General features: G+C 55.5%; 1 protein-coding gene across 1 annotated transcript in view; it reads left to right on the forward strand.

The window, feature by feature from the left end:
- The window catches only part of ILDR2 (immunoglobulin like domain containing receptor 2), a 42645-nt gene that overhangs the window by 19943 nt on the left and 7984 nt on the right, over nt 1-14718 (forward strand). The window contains exons 3-5 of the mRNA XM_015564269.1: nt 1736-1882; nt 3120-3296; nt 11737-11850. Coding sequence (XP_015419755.1) covers nt 1736-1882; nt 3120-3296; nt 11737-11850 — 438 coding nt within the window. The remainder of the gene's footprint in view (nt 1-1735; nt 1883-3119; nt 3297-11736; nt 11851-14718) is intronic.

Here is a 14718-nt window from a genome sequence, read left to right on the forward strand (position 1 = left end):
CCTGGGAGGGCATCCTGACTCTCACCGAGTCTCTGGCAGCAGCCGTGTGCGAGATGTGCGGACACTGCTGCCTCATCACCCACAGCCACTGCCCTTCCCCCGGGTTGAGGAAGCCTGGTTTAGTCTGCAGCTGGGAAGGGAGCCCAGAGCAGTGGTCGGCAAACTCATTGGTCAACAGAGCCAAATATCAACAGTACAACGATTGAAATTTCTTTTGAGAGCCAAATCTTTTAAACTTAAACTCTATAGGTCGGTACATTGTTATTAACTTAATTAGGGTACTGCTAAGGCTTAGGAAGAGCCTCACTCAAGGGACCAAAGAGCCAGAGTTTGCTGACCACTGAGTCCCAGAGTCTTCCCAGTAGCTCTTCCCTCATTATTCTTCCGTGAATTCCCTGGCCCTTTCCCAATAGCTGACGAATCCAGTACAGACATTCTGCTTCACGTTCATCCCAAGGTCACACAGAGCTGCCGCTTTGTGATCCCCTTATCCAGAATTGTCCGTTTGTACATCAAAGGAACACTGCACCGCTTCTTCAAATGAGAGATTATACCCCCAAGAAAGAGTTACTGTATTTTTCATCTCCGCCCCTGGATACCCGAATGCCTCTCCCTTTTGGCGGCAAGAATCCTTTCTCGGATAACAGTGTTTCTTCAAGGGCACCTGCAGTCTCTTCTCCTTGACTGCCTGACCCGCCTGTGGCCACCTTGCCACACACCTCACCGAAGCCTCAGGGCTCACACTGTCTCGGGTACGTGGTCTGTTATTTCCAAGGCCCAGGCCAAGCCCTCAGCCATCTAGCGCCTCAGCAGAAATGCTCTCCGGACCACAGGAGTCACACGGTCTCGTTTTTGTCTGCAGAGCGGCCTGGCCGCTTTGAATGTGTTTCAGGGGGATGAGGAAATCTGTTTAAACAAAGATCAATCAATAGCTTTGCCATGATCACGAACCTACGTAACAAAAACGTCATGTTTTCAAGCTCTAACTGAATGGCCACTTAACTGGAGGAGTATTTAATGCCCACAATTTAAGAAAATAACGCGTAAAGTCCATTGTAAAGGGATTTTTGGCAGATGATTTTCAATCAAAATTGCTTTAGTCTTTTAGCTTTTAAGGGAAACCGAGGCTCACTCCGGCCTCCCACGCCGCCAGGGGGCAGTTGGGCCCTCCAGCCTGTCGGCATCCGGGGGCGGGGCGGCATCTTCTCTCTGGGAGCCGCTCTCCTGTCTGGTCATGGTTCGCTGGGCAGGTAGTAGCCCTGATGCTGAGGTCAGGAAAGGCGTCCCGGGGCGATGGGCAGGGGAACGGATGGAGACATAAGGACACGGACCACCTAAATACGTTCTGATTTGCACCAGGTAGACATGGAGAAGTTTCTCAGGGCTTACACTTCCAGCGACAAGATCAACGACTCTCCAGGATACATACAGAACCCACGTTCTAGCTCAGCAGACCCGTCCCCTCCCCCGCCATCAGTCTGTGCTCCTGTCCCACACCAGTCCTGACACTGCAGTCAACATGGTAAATCCGGGGCGGGCCCTGAGCCCACCATGGCTTGTGCTCACAGGACCTGGTGACCATCCTTTTCATGCCCCAGCCCTGGGAGGTCTGCACTTCTCACTCTCCCACTGCCTCCCGAGTTTGGGGGTTCTGTGCCCTCTGTCCCAGGCCCCCCATCTGCCTCTTTATGGGGACGCGCCACCCTGACGCGGGTTTCTCTGTGCCTCCTTCCAGAGTGGGTGTTTGTGGGGCTGGTGATCCTGGGTGTCTTCCTCTTCTTCGTCCTGGTGGGCATCTGCTGGTGCCAGTGCTGCCCGCACAGCTGCTGCTGCTACATCCGTTGCCCCTGCTGTCCGGAGTCCTGCTGCTGCCCTCAGGCCTGTGAGTAAAGGGCCCGGGGCAGGGGGGGCGGGGGAGGCAGCCCACAAGGATCTGTGACCCCCTGGGCGGCTGTGTGCCTGACTTCCTTCTCCACCTCCTTTCCTTCCCCCCATAGTGTCACTCATCCCATGCTCCCTCCCCGTGGGAGCCCCGTTTCCAGAGCCAACACCCTTGTGTGCCATCTTACGTCCACTCACCTCTCCGTCCTTGTCCATGCCCGTCACCAGCATGTGCTGTCTCGTTGAGACTTGGTTGCAGGAAGGGCAGGTGCAGGAGGCTGAGGCTGTGGGAGAGGCGCCTGCCCTCTCCCGGGGCATTCAGACTCGAGGAACCTTCTCTGGTCACGCCTCCCACAGCAGAGAACCCCCTCTTGATGAACAGAGTGTGCAGACCACAGTCCTGGGTGCCATCCAGCCACTGGCGGGTTTTAGGTGCTCCCATGACCAAGGGGCCCACAGAAGGAGTCCTCCTTTGGGGATTCCCAGGGTGCCAGGCCCAGGTAGGCATCACATTTGGAACCCCTGCTGTCAACCAGACACAGCTCGCAGGAGAGAGACACGTGGTAGGTCAGTGCTCTCGGGAAGAACGCACTTCCGGGAGGGTCAGGTTATCTGCTCTGCTTTTGGGCTCCCACGCAGCCCCTTGCTCGCTTTGCCGCTAGAAGAAGTTCCGGCTCCCCTGGAAGCTGCCCTGGGCAGCCCTGGGGCTGGGCCGCCTACATACAGTGTGGCTAAGAGTGGGCCGCTGCTGTCACCGAGCTGCTGGGACGGCTCCCGCTGCTGCTAGTGACTCAGTTGCCAGGTGCCAAACACTGTAATTCCTGATGTCGTCTGCTGACGGAGCCGGAGGAGTCCAAGGCAGTGCGGGGAGTGCTTCCAATTACGTGACTCAGGCCTAGGAGAACACACACACAGGCGCGCAAGGCGCATGCACACACATACATGCACACTTAGGCACATGCACATAAGCACACACAGGCACAGGCACAAATAGACACACACAGACACGTGCGTGTGCTAACACATGTACACACGTAGGCACACATAACATACACGTACACACATGCACTGGGAGACAGCATGCGCCTGCACGCATAGGCACACATGTGCGTGCATGCACACATAGGCACACACAGGCACACATCCAGGAGGTCCCTAAAGTGCACCCTCAGGGACGTGAGGTGTGCGGGTGTGAGGGTGGGGCTGTATAATCTTTTGCTCTTCATCTCCCTCCACAGTGTATGAAGCAGGGAAAGCAGCCAAGGCCGGGTACCCTCCCTCTGTGTCCTGTGTCCCCGGCCCCTACTCCATCCCCCCTGTCCCCCTGGGAGGAGCCCCCTCATCGGGCATGCTGATGGACAAGCCGCATCCACCTCCCCTGGCTCCGAGCGACTCCACAGGAGGAAGCCGCAGTGGTAAATGAGGTTCCATTCTGCCCCGCCCCGCGCTCCTCCTCTGCTTCCAGGCCAGGGACTAGCTGATGTGGCATCAGCTCAGGGACGCTTCTTTGGGAAGTGGTTATCTCCATCCCAGAAGTTAGCAAATAGTTTCCTCCTCCCGCCCTAGTGCTCAGGACCAGCCGGTACTGTGCAGAGCGCCAAGACGTGGGGGACGTGGTTGGTCTGGGCAGGGTGCTCCAGCCCGAGGAAAGACACTTCATCAAGGCATTGGGTGCTAAAGAGTGTGGGACGGGGGACTGTGGGGGAGAGAGCTGGCTGCCAAGTCTTCCGGGAAGAGGTGAGGTCTGAGCTGAACCTGCAGGAATGAGGGGATTGGGAGAGCAGAGTGGGAGGTCATTGGGCACCCCCAGGAAGCAGCAGGGTGGAAGCCCGAGCAGGGAGAACACACTGTGTTTGATGGTGTCCAGCTCACCCGTCTGACTCCCAGAATTGGTGCTGTAGCGAGAGTCACGGCAGCAGAGTCCTGAGCAGAGAGGTGACATACTGACTGGGCACGTGGTTCATGGGGGAGTTAGTCGGACCTCGAGCTGAGGTGCAACTGAAGTCATTCAGGGAAATGTGAGCATCTGGGTGGAGATTGTGAGCTGAAATGAATGGGCAATCAGACAGGTGCTTGGAGAGGAGCCCATCAGGCAGGAAGTGGAGGTAACGGTGTGCGTCACAGCCCGCAGGGAACTCATTGGTCCGGGGCCTGTTTAGATGAGATTGGCCCCACCGAGGGATGATGAGTCATGGTTATGGGCCGGGTGGAGTGGGAGGAGGGGGCGCGTTAAGGTGTTGCTCTCCTGGAGGCTTGACCAGGGTCATGGAGCAGGAAGGTTGAAACTGTGTGTAGGAGACTTAGGAGGTGATTTGTAAATCCCGGGGTGGGTGAGCCACTGGGTGCGGAGAACAGGCATTTGCGCTCTGGAGGCATCTGGACAGGAACCAGGGCCTCGTCCAGCAGTGAACTGTTGGTACGACCGTGGACAGAGCAGACGTCCTTGGTGAGTAATCGGTATTTGAGTTTTCCTCTCCCTGGAACTGTTCACAGAATCCTGTCGCATGAGACCGGGAGACCGGAACTGAGTCACAGGCAGGGAAGTGAAGTTAATGATCAAGGACACGGGGATTAGAGCGATGAAGGCAGCCACTGCCCAGGGGGTGGAGCCAAGAGCCACCCAGGGAGCTTGTCTCAGACTGTTGGCTGCTTCCCTTTCCTCCAGTGTCCCTCCTTCCTGCCTTCCCACCAGAACCTGCCCCCCCTACTTTTAAATCAGTGAGTCTCATAATAAAATGACTCAGGTTCCTAGAATGGCAAGGGCTTCTTCTCTCCTGTTTCCAACCTTCCCCGGCCCCTGCTTGTGGCAGTTCCGTCGTTTCGGCCTGGCTGCCGTGCTACCAACTGTAGTTAGAAATGGCTGGGCACGAGGAGAATGTCTTCTTTCACATGGTGAGAAGCCCCTGGGGAGGTGGCCTGGGGTTGGCTGGCGGAACAGCTCATGCATCATGCACAGAAGGGCTGTTCTTGCCACTTGCTCTGTCCTCCTGCGGGCTCCCTGGTTCTCCCACGATGGCCGCCATCTTCTGGAAACTGCATTCTGAGGCAGGAAGCAGACACGCTTCCTCCCTGCGCTGCTTTGTCCTGAGTGATGGGCCTTTGCCTGAAGCCCCTCCTCCCGCCGACATCTGCAGCCCTAGTGGCGAGCACTGTGCCCAGGCCCCTTCCTAAACCTGATTGGCTCGGACGGTCAAGACTCATCTCTTGCCCTAGCTGGCTTGGCTCAGTGGATAGAGCGTCAGCCTGTGGACTGAAGGGTCCTGGATTCAGTTCCGGTCAAGGGCACGTGCCTGGGTTTCGGGATCGATCCCCGGTGTGGGGTGTGCAGGGGGCAGCCAGTTGACGATTCTGTCTCATCATTGATGTTTCCATCTCCTCTCTCTCTTCCTCTCTGAAATCAATATATACATATATCTTAGACCAAAGCATTTATTGACCTTGGAAATGGACATAACCAGGACTCTGTGATGGGAAAGGGGATGTCACACCAGCCTGGCCGTGTGGGCATCCCCGCTGGGCACATTTCTGTCCTCCTGGTCCCACGACCAGAATTACTGATGACGCCAACGTTCCGTGTAGATTATTCTCTAAAGCATGTTAGACGTGTTAAGAAATGCTCTTTTAGAAAGATGTAAATTTAGCCTATTTTATAGTTACATGCCACCTCCATTTTGGGGTGGTCACCTAGCAACTGTAACTTTCAGATTCTGTTTGTACACAATACTCTTGCACACTGGGTGGTTGCAAAGGCAGCTTTGAGGAGCCGTGTGTGGAATAGCCTGTTGGCTACCACGTGGGAGAGACGGGAGAGGCACCGATTCCTTCTCCGACCTTCATGGCGACTGGTGGGGACCCCCTTCAAGGAAAGACGGCTGCCTCCTTCTCCCCGGCCTGGACCCACCCCTTCAGCTCTGTGTTCTCTTCAGTGAACATCCACACTGCCCGTTCTGCCTCACATCTCCAGCCTGCCTTCTTCAGGGCTCCTCCTATCCGCCTTGGAAACCGTCCGTCACATACGCCACCACCTGCCACACCCCTGCAGCCCTCTGAGGCCACGTCCCCATCCCTTGTCGCCTCTTCACTGCCAGACTCCTTGGGAGAGTTTCGAACATTTCACGTCTACATGTTCCCTGCTCTTGTCAACTCCCCAAACTTCCATCTGCTCTTGCCGTCACTCCAGAAGCCCGCCCGCCAGGTGGCCTCTTGCTAAGGCTAGTGGGTCCTCCTCCATCCTGGCTCCCCTGAGCCATCAGGGGACCTGCCACCCTCACCCACTCTTTGCTTTGCCTTCCCCCTTGTGGTGTTCTGTGACATTTCCTACCTGGCGGCTATCCCTCTGGGTGCTCCTGTCTCTCCTCCTCCCCCTCCCCCCCCTGGAAATCGACTCACTCCCAGGCTGTCGCCATGGTCTGTACGCCGATGCCTCCAACCTCTCCTCTGATCCCCAGTCCCCGGGTCCCACTGCCTTCCTCACATCTCCACTGGATCTCTGCAGGCTTTTCAATCTCAGCCTCTGGGAAATGGGATTAATCTGCGGTTTGTCTACTTCAACTCGTCCGTTTCTTATTTCAGTGGCTGCATTGTCCACCTACTGGCCAAAAGGTAGGACTTCATCCTCCTCTCGTCCTCGCCCTCACTTCCCGCATCCAGTTGGTCAGCAAGCCCTTCAGACTGTAGCTCAGAATAACCTCGAACCAGTTTACTGCCCTCCATCTCCATCCCAGCCCCGGTCCCTCCATCTCCATCCCAGCCCCGGTCCCTCCATCTCCATCCCAGCCCCGGTTCCTCCATCTCCATCCCAGCCCCGGTCCCTCCATCTCCATCCCAGCCCCGGTCCCTCCATCTCCATCCCAGCTCCGGTCCCTCCATCTCCACCCCAGCCCTGGTCCCTCCATCTCCAAGTCCCTCATCTCCATCCCAGCCCTGGTCCCTCCATCTCCATCCCAGCCCTGGTCCCTCCATCTCCATCCCAGCCCTGGTCCCTCCATCTCCATCCCAGCCCTGGTCCCTCCATCTCCATCCCAGCCCTGGTCCCTCCATCTCCATCCCAGCCCTGGTCCCTCCATCTCCATCCCAGCCCTGGTCCCTCCATCTCCATCCCAGCCCTGGTCCCTCCATCTCCATCCCAGCCCTGGTCCCTCCATCTCCATCCCAGCCCTGGTCCCTCCATCTCCATCCCAGCCCTGGTCCCTCCATCTCCATCCCAGCCCTGGTCCCTCCATCTCCATCCCAGCCCCGGTCCCTCCATCTCCATCCCAGCTCCGGTCCCTCCATCTCCACCCCAGCCCTGGTCCCTCCATCTCCATCCCAGCCCTAGTCCCTCATCTCCATCCCAGCCCTGGTCCCTCCATCTCCATCCCAGCCCTGGTCCCTGCTGCCACCATCTCCCACCTGCTCTTTCCGCATCCACTTTTCCCTCACTCTAATCCACTTCCTCGTCACATCTACCTGCCTCTCCTCACCTTCTAGCAAAAGAATTGAGTAGGCAGGTAGGGTTTAGAAATGTCATTTCCAAAACTAATGAGGATGTATCTCTTTGCCCGCTGTGTGCACACAGGGAACACACACATTTCCAGCGCCACCTCCCCCACAGCTGCTGCTGTCATGTGGGGGTGGGATCTGGCAGCTGCTGCATCATCCCCAGAGCCTCACTTAGCTCAGGAAGCTGGAACTCCGAGAGCAAAGCCTCAGCCATGGGCCGTAGGGATGGGCGTTATTTGCAAGTTTTTAAGTTTCATTTGGCTGTAAAGGGGAAATTAACTGAAAAGTAGTTGTGCCTCAAAGGGGACAAAAGTATTAGCTCAAATCCTTTAACAATAATTTTTCAATAATTTTTCAAAAGTATTAGCTCAAAATTATAGTGGCATGAAAACGAACATCCTAATATTCCCTCTCCAGTAAAAGCAGAGCTGGCAAGGCTAATAAAGTAGAGAGGCTGATGTGGAAGCCACGCCAACCAAAGGACCTGAACCAGATTGAACCTGAAGAGAGAGAAACCATCCACCTCCTCTGAAGCATCACTGGGGAGCCTACACATTTTCCAAAAAGTGTTGGACTTTGGCCACCGGTCTGGACATTTCTTATTAAAATAGCGCCTCCCATCATAGTTCTCTGGTCTTCAGACTCAGTACAGACAGAAACCAACCAGACACCAATCTATTTATTCTTCAAATCAATAACATTTAATAAATGTTTGTAAATTGCCCCTCAAGGAATGTATGGTCTAGGGCCGTGGTCGGCAAACAGCGGCTCGCGAGCTGCATGCGGCTCTTTGGCCCCTTGAGTGTGGTTCTTCCACAAAATACCGACTTCTGCGCATGGGCCATGAAGTTTCAATCGCACTGTATGTGGGCGCCCACACGTGGTATTTTGTGGAAGAGCCACACTCCAGGGGCCAAAGATCCGCATGTGGCTCGCGAGCCGCTGTTTGCCGACCACTGGTCTAGCGGGGTGGTTGTGGGGGGCTAGCAAATGGGAATAGAATGAGTGCAAACTGCAAAGCAGTGTCTGATAAGGCCGTTCCCTCTGGCCCGCCCAGAGAAAACGGCCTCATTGAGTGGGGGGAGTGGGGTGCAGGGGGGAGAGAGGGAGGTCAGGAAAGGCCTGGTTTTGTGCTCCGGAGCCCGGGGGACACAGCCTGCTCCTCGTAGCACGAGAGAAAAGCCACATGTGCCACGCCATGGCACTGAGCTGACCGTGAAAAAACCTTTTCAAGGGAGAATTGCCTAGCGTTTTAGCTCCTAGAACCAATGGATGATGCCTCAGGATCAATAGTTTGCCTCTGTCCTTTGTGACAGTGAGAGGGTTCGATTTCTGGGGTCATGGACCTGCAGGCAGGCACGCCCGGTGAGCGTGTTTGTTGTGTGACACAGAACACGCAACTCCAGTCCACGTGGCACTCTGCCCAGGTTTCCAGCGGTTGTCAGGGGCCGGCCTCGCCGCCAGGGGACAGTACCTGGGCATGTTCCCAGAGCACAGCCCAGCTCAGTCTTCACGGCTGGAAGTTTACAGGCGGCGCCTCACACACTCAGACACCCAGACGAAGCCACAGCCAAGGCAGGGCAGCCCCTTCCCTACGCCTGCAAACACCTAGTTTTCTTACCGAGGGAATCATCATCAACAATAATAACAATAAAGCAAAACCTACATAAGCCTTTTGCTCCCTCCAGCTACCATTGGAGCCGTCTTCCTGTCAATTCTCCAACACGCCAGCTGCGTGGCCTCTCCTGCTAAGACCTTTTCTATTCCTGATTTCCTTTTCACTCGCTCACTCACTCACTCACTCACTCACACGTTCAGGATGTCTGCCATGTGCCCGCGCTGTGCTAGGCACTGGGGTGAGAGAAACAGAACCGGTCCTGTCTGCCCTCGGGGGGGGTGACAGTCTAGGGAGGACACGTACTGAAAATACTCCAAGGAGACCGGGACCCCGCCGCGCCCTGCTGGCAGCAGCCGCTCACACGCCCTCCGTAAGTGCCTGCTCTGTGTACAGCAAGGTCCTGCGTGTTTTTACACAAAATGACAAGGACGCCTGTCCCTGCGGAATCTGGGAAGGTTACGCATTTCTACAAATAACCTGAAACAAACTAGAATATATCAAGAGCCGTGATGAAGGTTCAAACTAAACGACATGGAAGTTAGGAGTGAGACAGAGGAGATAGGACTTCTCTAGTGACGAGAATCAGCGCCTTTGAGAGGTGGCGACATTTGAGCTGCCCCTAATAATTACAGAGAACTCGGTGGTTCCGGGGCTTTGGTCTGTGTTGTCTTCTCTTTATGAGGTTATTTAAAGGGTGGGAAGTATGAGATGCCCTTTTTTTTTTAGGTAATCCTCCCCCGAGGATATTTTCCCATTGAGTTTTAGGGAGAGGAGAGAGAGAGGGAAAGACAGAGAAAAACACATCAATTGGTTGCCTCCTGCACAAGCCCTAACCAGGGCCCGGGCCAGGGAGGCACCTGCAACCAAGGTAGGTGCCCTTGAATGGAACCGAACCTGGGACCCTTTGGTCTGCAGGCTGACGCTCTATCCACTGAGCAAACTGGCTGGGCTGAGTTGCCTTTGACAGACATGAGAACACAGAGGGACCATTGATTTGGGGTTCTTCTATAAACCAGTGCATGTCCACAGGGTGCCCAGTCCCCACCCCCAGCCGTATTCACCCATCAGACGAACTGCCTCAGAACAGAGCAAGCAGCTCGTGGGATGATTGCGTTGTAATTGAACTGTCTGTACTGCTCTGCAGACGCCTCTGCCAGGTGGGAGACCGTGCGGCTTGATACATAAAACCATTTCTTTTAATAATTGCTTCTGCGAAAGGATTATGGAGCTGACCTCCGGGAGGAGTCACTAAACAGCGGGTGGGGAGGTTTTCTTAAAGTAACGCCACAATCTGATGGCCGTGGACTGCCTGGCATGCTCTCACGTCCAACAGTAGTGCCTGCCAGGGGGGCACCGTGTGAGCACCGTGTCTGCCCACGTGCCAGGCTGTGGCCCGGGTGCTGGGGAACAGCCTAGTACAGTCTCCCATGTGCATGGCTGTGGCCTTTGTCCATGTAACATGACCAGAGATCAGAGGCATGTGGCTTCTGTGTGGCATCTGCCTCGCTGTGGGAGCAGGATGTTGGCGCTGGGTCCCCTGCTTCCACCTCAGGGTACAGTCCTGCCGGGTGGAGATAGGACCACGCCTCAGAGCACAGCGCCCTGGCCGCCTAAGGCCTTCCTGCCCTGGGCTCCTCTTCCTCATCCTCCTCATCTCTTCTTCCTACCGGGACCCTAGACTCCAAGACAGGCAAGATGGCCAGGGCGGTGGGAGTGCAGGTCCCAGCCCTGGAGCTGCCAGTGATTCTGGGGCAAAGTTAGGAAACTCCTTGGAGCCGAAGTTTTCTCAACCACAGACTGTGGCTAAGAACAGCACTTTCTTTGGGCGGCGCGAGGGCCAGTGGCCAAGCACTGAGCGAGCACCCAGCACATGCTGTCCGTCCCCGTCGTTGTCTGCTCCCATCCCATGCACTCCCTGCTCTCCTTTCCTCTCTCATCTGTGACAATTAGACCTCCCGTGGGGGGTGGTATTGGACTGGATTGATATTTAGGGGGTGAGGGGCTCAAACAGCTTTTGTCCCTGACAATGTGAGTGACAGGAATGTAGGAGGTGGGATTATGTCTGATGCTTTAATTTCGTTGGTTATTAAGCCCTGAAAATAACACCTGCTTGTAACACACAGCAAGCAGCAGGTTGGATTACTCGTGTCTAAAATACGGCATTCCCTTTTCCAAAAGGAAAACAATGAAATCATAATGATAATCACGTATTTACATCTTATTTTGTACTAATGCCTATACAGCCTATAATCTAACATTAGCTCCTATGCACCAGCCAGGAGTGGAACTTTTTCACCACCTCCCGGGCCACTAGAGGCGTCAGGCCCCCTCTGTCGAGGTCCCCTCACGTTGAGGTGTCTGTTTTGAAGCTGCAGGAACTCCCACCGAGTGGAGGTGTGAGCCTGGGGCTGTAGAGCAGTCTGTCTCAGTCTGGAAAGGGGTCTGTGTTCAGTGAGTACTTAGGTCAGAGTCCTGAGCTTGGAGAGGAGGAGCTCTGTGTGGAGCTACTGGAGGTGGGACAGGAAGCAGCAGTGAGCACATGACTGAATGTACCAGAATACAGCTCTGTTCCTGACCTGCTGGCCCCCCATTCCGGGGCACCTGTGATTAAGGGGCCTTAAGTGTACAAATATAGATGACTGTCTGGTGACTCCAGAGAGAGCTGCTACACGTGGGAACCGTGGTTTCTACCTGGTAAAAGACACGAGGCCCATCTCCCGAGTTTCCCAGCTCACCCGCGTGTCCTCTCTCCACAGTTCGCAAAGGCTACCGCATCCAAGCGGACAAAGAGCGCGACTCCATGAAGGTCCTGTACTACGTGGAGAAGGAGCTGGCTCAGTTTGACCCGGCCCGGAGGCTGCGGGGCCACTGTGAGCATCTGTGTTGTGTGTGATCGGGCCCTCCCTCGTGCAGGAATTCACAGCTAAAGGGGACTTGGGGAGAGGGGTCCCCAAACTTGGGCAGCTTTTGACTTTCAGGGTCAGAACGAGCAGGTGCTGGCCACAGCACCCTGAAGAAAGGGCCTTGGGGGGTGCAGGAGGGAGGGACACGGGGCTTCTCTGTGAAGAACAAAGAGGTGTCCCAGCGGGGTTCAGGTTCGGCATCTCTCGTCAGGCAAGATCGCTGGGCTGTGCGCTGGGGTTGGACATGTCTTATGGAAACAGTCCTCTCCATTGGCCCTTTAAGTATACCCAGGACAGAGATGTCCATGTGGAAGCTTTCAGTCTTTCCAACCCGAGAGGCCCTCGCCCTGAACAACAGCCGGCCACTGGCCGCACGGAGGCCCTGTGTGTGAGAGAACTGTGCTGATCCGTGTCGTACAAAGAGGCCTTCGTGCCTCTGAGATGCCCGAGAGCAGAAGTGAACGGGCAAGGCAGGAGGCTGCCCTTGTCAGAGAACTTTTGAATCACGGAGTCTGTAGGGGCAGGGCCCCACCCCGTCACTCACCCTGTCCCTGGAGCCTCTGCGGCTGACACAGCCCACTCTTCCCAATGACCAACGGGGAGAGGCAGCAGCGGGTGTGCAGCGCCGAGCGTGCCACAGGCGTGGCGCTGAGGGCAACACACTTCTGTCGTTGAACACTCCTCACCCTGGGACCCGCCAGGGATGTGATGGGATTGCTGGCGCCACCGTGAACGCAGCCGAGCGGAGCTCTGCGCGGACGAAGGACAACAGGTTCCTCCACGTTTGCGGCTCTAAATTCCTCCCGTCGGAGCTGCATTCGCAGCAGCATCCTCCCACCACCGGCTATAAAAAGCCCGTCTCCAGATGGGAATGTCAGGGATGCAGATGTCACCACACTTGACAAGCTGGTTGCAACCATGTTGTCATGGATCCCTGGAAGGGGACAGAGTCGGTGATCACGGAGAGGAGCCCTGGGAGTCTCAGCTCGGAGAAGAGTTAGGCTAGTGTAGGCATGTCCTGTCTCCTGGATGAAAATGGTCCCCAGGCCCGGCAGGTCACAGGTCATGGGCTCTTGGTGCCCACAGGGACCTTGGAGATGGCCGGGAACCACCTGTGTGGTGTAAAGATGAGGTCACAGAAGCCGGAGGGTGCAAGTGACAGAATCAGACTGGAACCCAGCCCTCCTGACTCTCCGTCCTGTGCTCTTCGCACAGAAACCCGTGAGCAGACTGGGTGGCTCGGTGGCTGTTTGACCACAGCCTTCCAGAACGTAGGACTTGAGGGAGTCGAAGCTGGAAGAGAGGAGGTGCCGAGTCTCCCTCCTTGTTTTAGAGGAGGGAAGGGAGGCCATGGGGGGTCACTGGTGCCAGTTCTTGGCGCCGACACCAGAACTGGAACCCGGTGTCCTGGAAGCTGCCGGTTGACAGGGCGATAAAGGCACAGAGATGAGGCAGGAAAGCAGCTCACGGGGCTTGGAGAGGTTCTGTCCCCGAGGCAGAGAACCCGGGGCGGGTCATGGAGTGGGGCCGCCTTGAAGATCTCTTCTCAGAGTGGATCTCAGTCTCAGGTTGCAACACGGGAGGCATCCACTCTGTGCGCAATGGTATTCCAGGGTCCACTAGCCATGTGACCCTCACTTGCCCTTGGGATGCCTTTCGTCTGGAATCCCAGGGCAGGGATCAGCAAACTCCAGTTCCCAGGGCACCCATGTCCCGCCTCCTGTGTTGGTGAATACATTTTATTGGAGCACAGCCACGCCAATTCACGTCCTTATTATCTCTGACACCTTTCATGCTGCAATGGCAGAGTTGAATAGTCCTGACAGTATGGCTGACACATCCTAAAATACTCACTGTGCAGCCCTTCACAGAAGAGTTTGCCTGTCCTGTCCCTGAGTTACAGGTGTCCGTAAAGCGGAGGAGGGTGATGGTCATGTCCAATGGGGCAGAAACTTTAGAGCAGGCAACCTGGCCCACCCATCAGCTGAACGGGGAAACAGACGGCCCTCCTGACCTGGAGACGGGAAAGGTCTCCGCTGCCCCTGCAGGCTGAGGACAGTTCTGGGACAGTCATGCGCTTTCTCGGTAGTCACACGTGACTGCTAACAGTCCTCACACTCAGTGCATTTTAAGGTTCTCTCCTGCGTGCTTCCTGGGAGGTTGTTCGTCACCAAGCTCCTGAGAAAGGAAAGGTTCTAGACTTTATTCCTCAAGAGGCTCTGAGTTATTGTTGTTCAAATACACACCAGTCCATTTTCCTTCGGAGGAAGAAAGGTTTAAAATTAGATTATAATTCAAAACCCCTGACCGCCAAAACCAATTGATGACCAAGTCCCCGGTGCTCCTGGTCAGCCGTGTCCTGGAGAAGGAGAGGCGGCACGTGCCGCTGTGGGAAGGACCACCCTCCCCTTTGGGGGGAGCCAGCAGCAGTTCTCGGGGACACGGGAGAAGACGCAGAGGGAACGCAGGCCCACATTTGTGCCTCCCACATCCCCTCTTGGCTTACCTCTCGCTCAGCAGCCAGACCTTCATGTTGTAAATGTTGACTTTGATAATATTTAAAGTTCTAACCAAAGGATTTTAGAAAACAAATGGCTTGAATTACAGTACAAATAGGTTAAGTAGATGTGTTTTTTTTAAGGGAAATGACATTCAATCCATTTCAAAGTTCTACAGATAAATAGGTGTGTATTTTTCTTTCCGGATGGCAATGCTGGTCTTTTTCATAAGTGCTGTTGCAAATAGCTCCCGAGATCACCTTAGGACATGAGAAAGCTATGCCCAGCCCCCACCCCCACCCCCGCTTCTCACAATGTGGGACTGGGGCTAGACCAC

The sequence above is a fragment of the Myotis davidii genome, unplaced genomic scaffold (assembly GCF_000327345.1).
Source record: "Myotis davidii unplaced genomic scaffold, ASM32734v1 scaffold401, whole genome shotgun sequence".
Lineage (NCBI taxonomy): Eukaryota > Metazoa > Chordata > Mammalia > Chiroptera > Vespertilionidae > Myotis > Myotis davidii.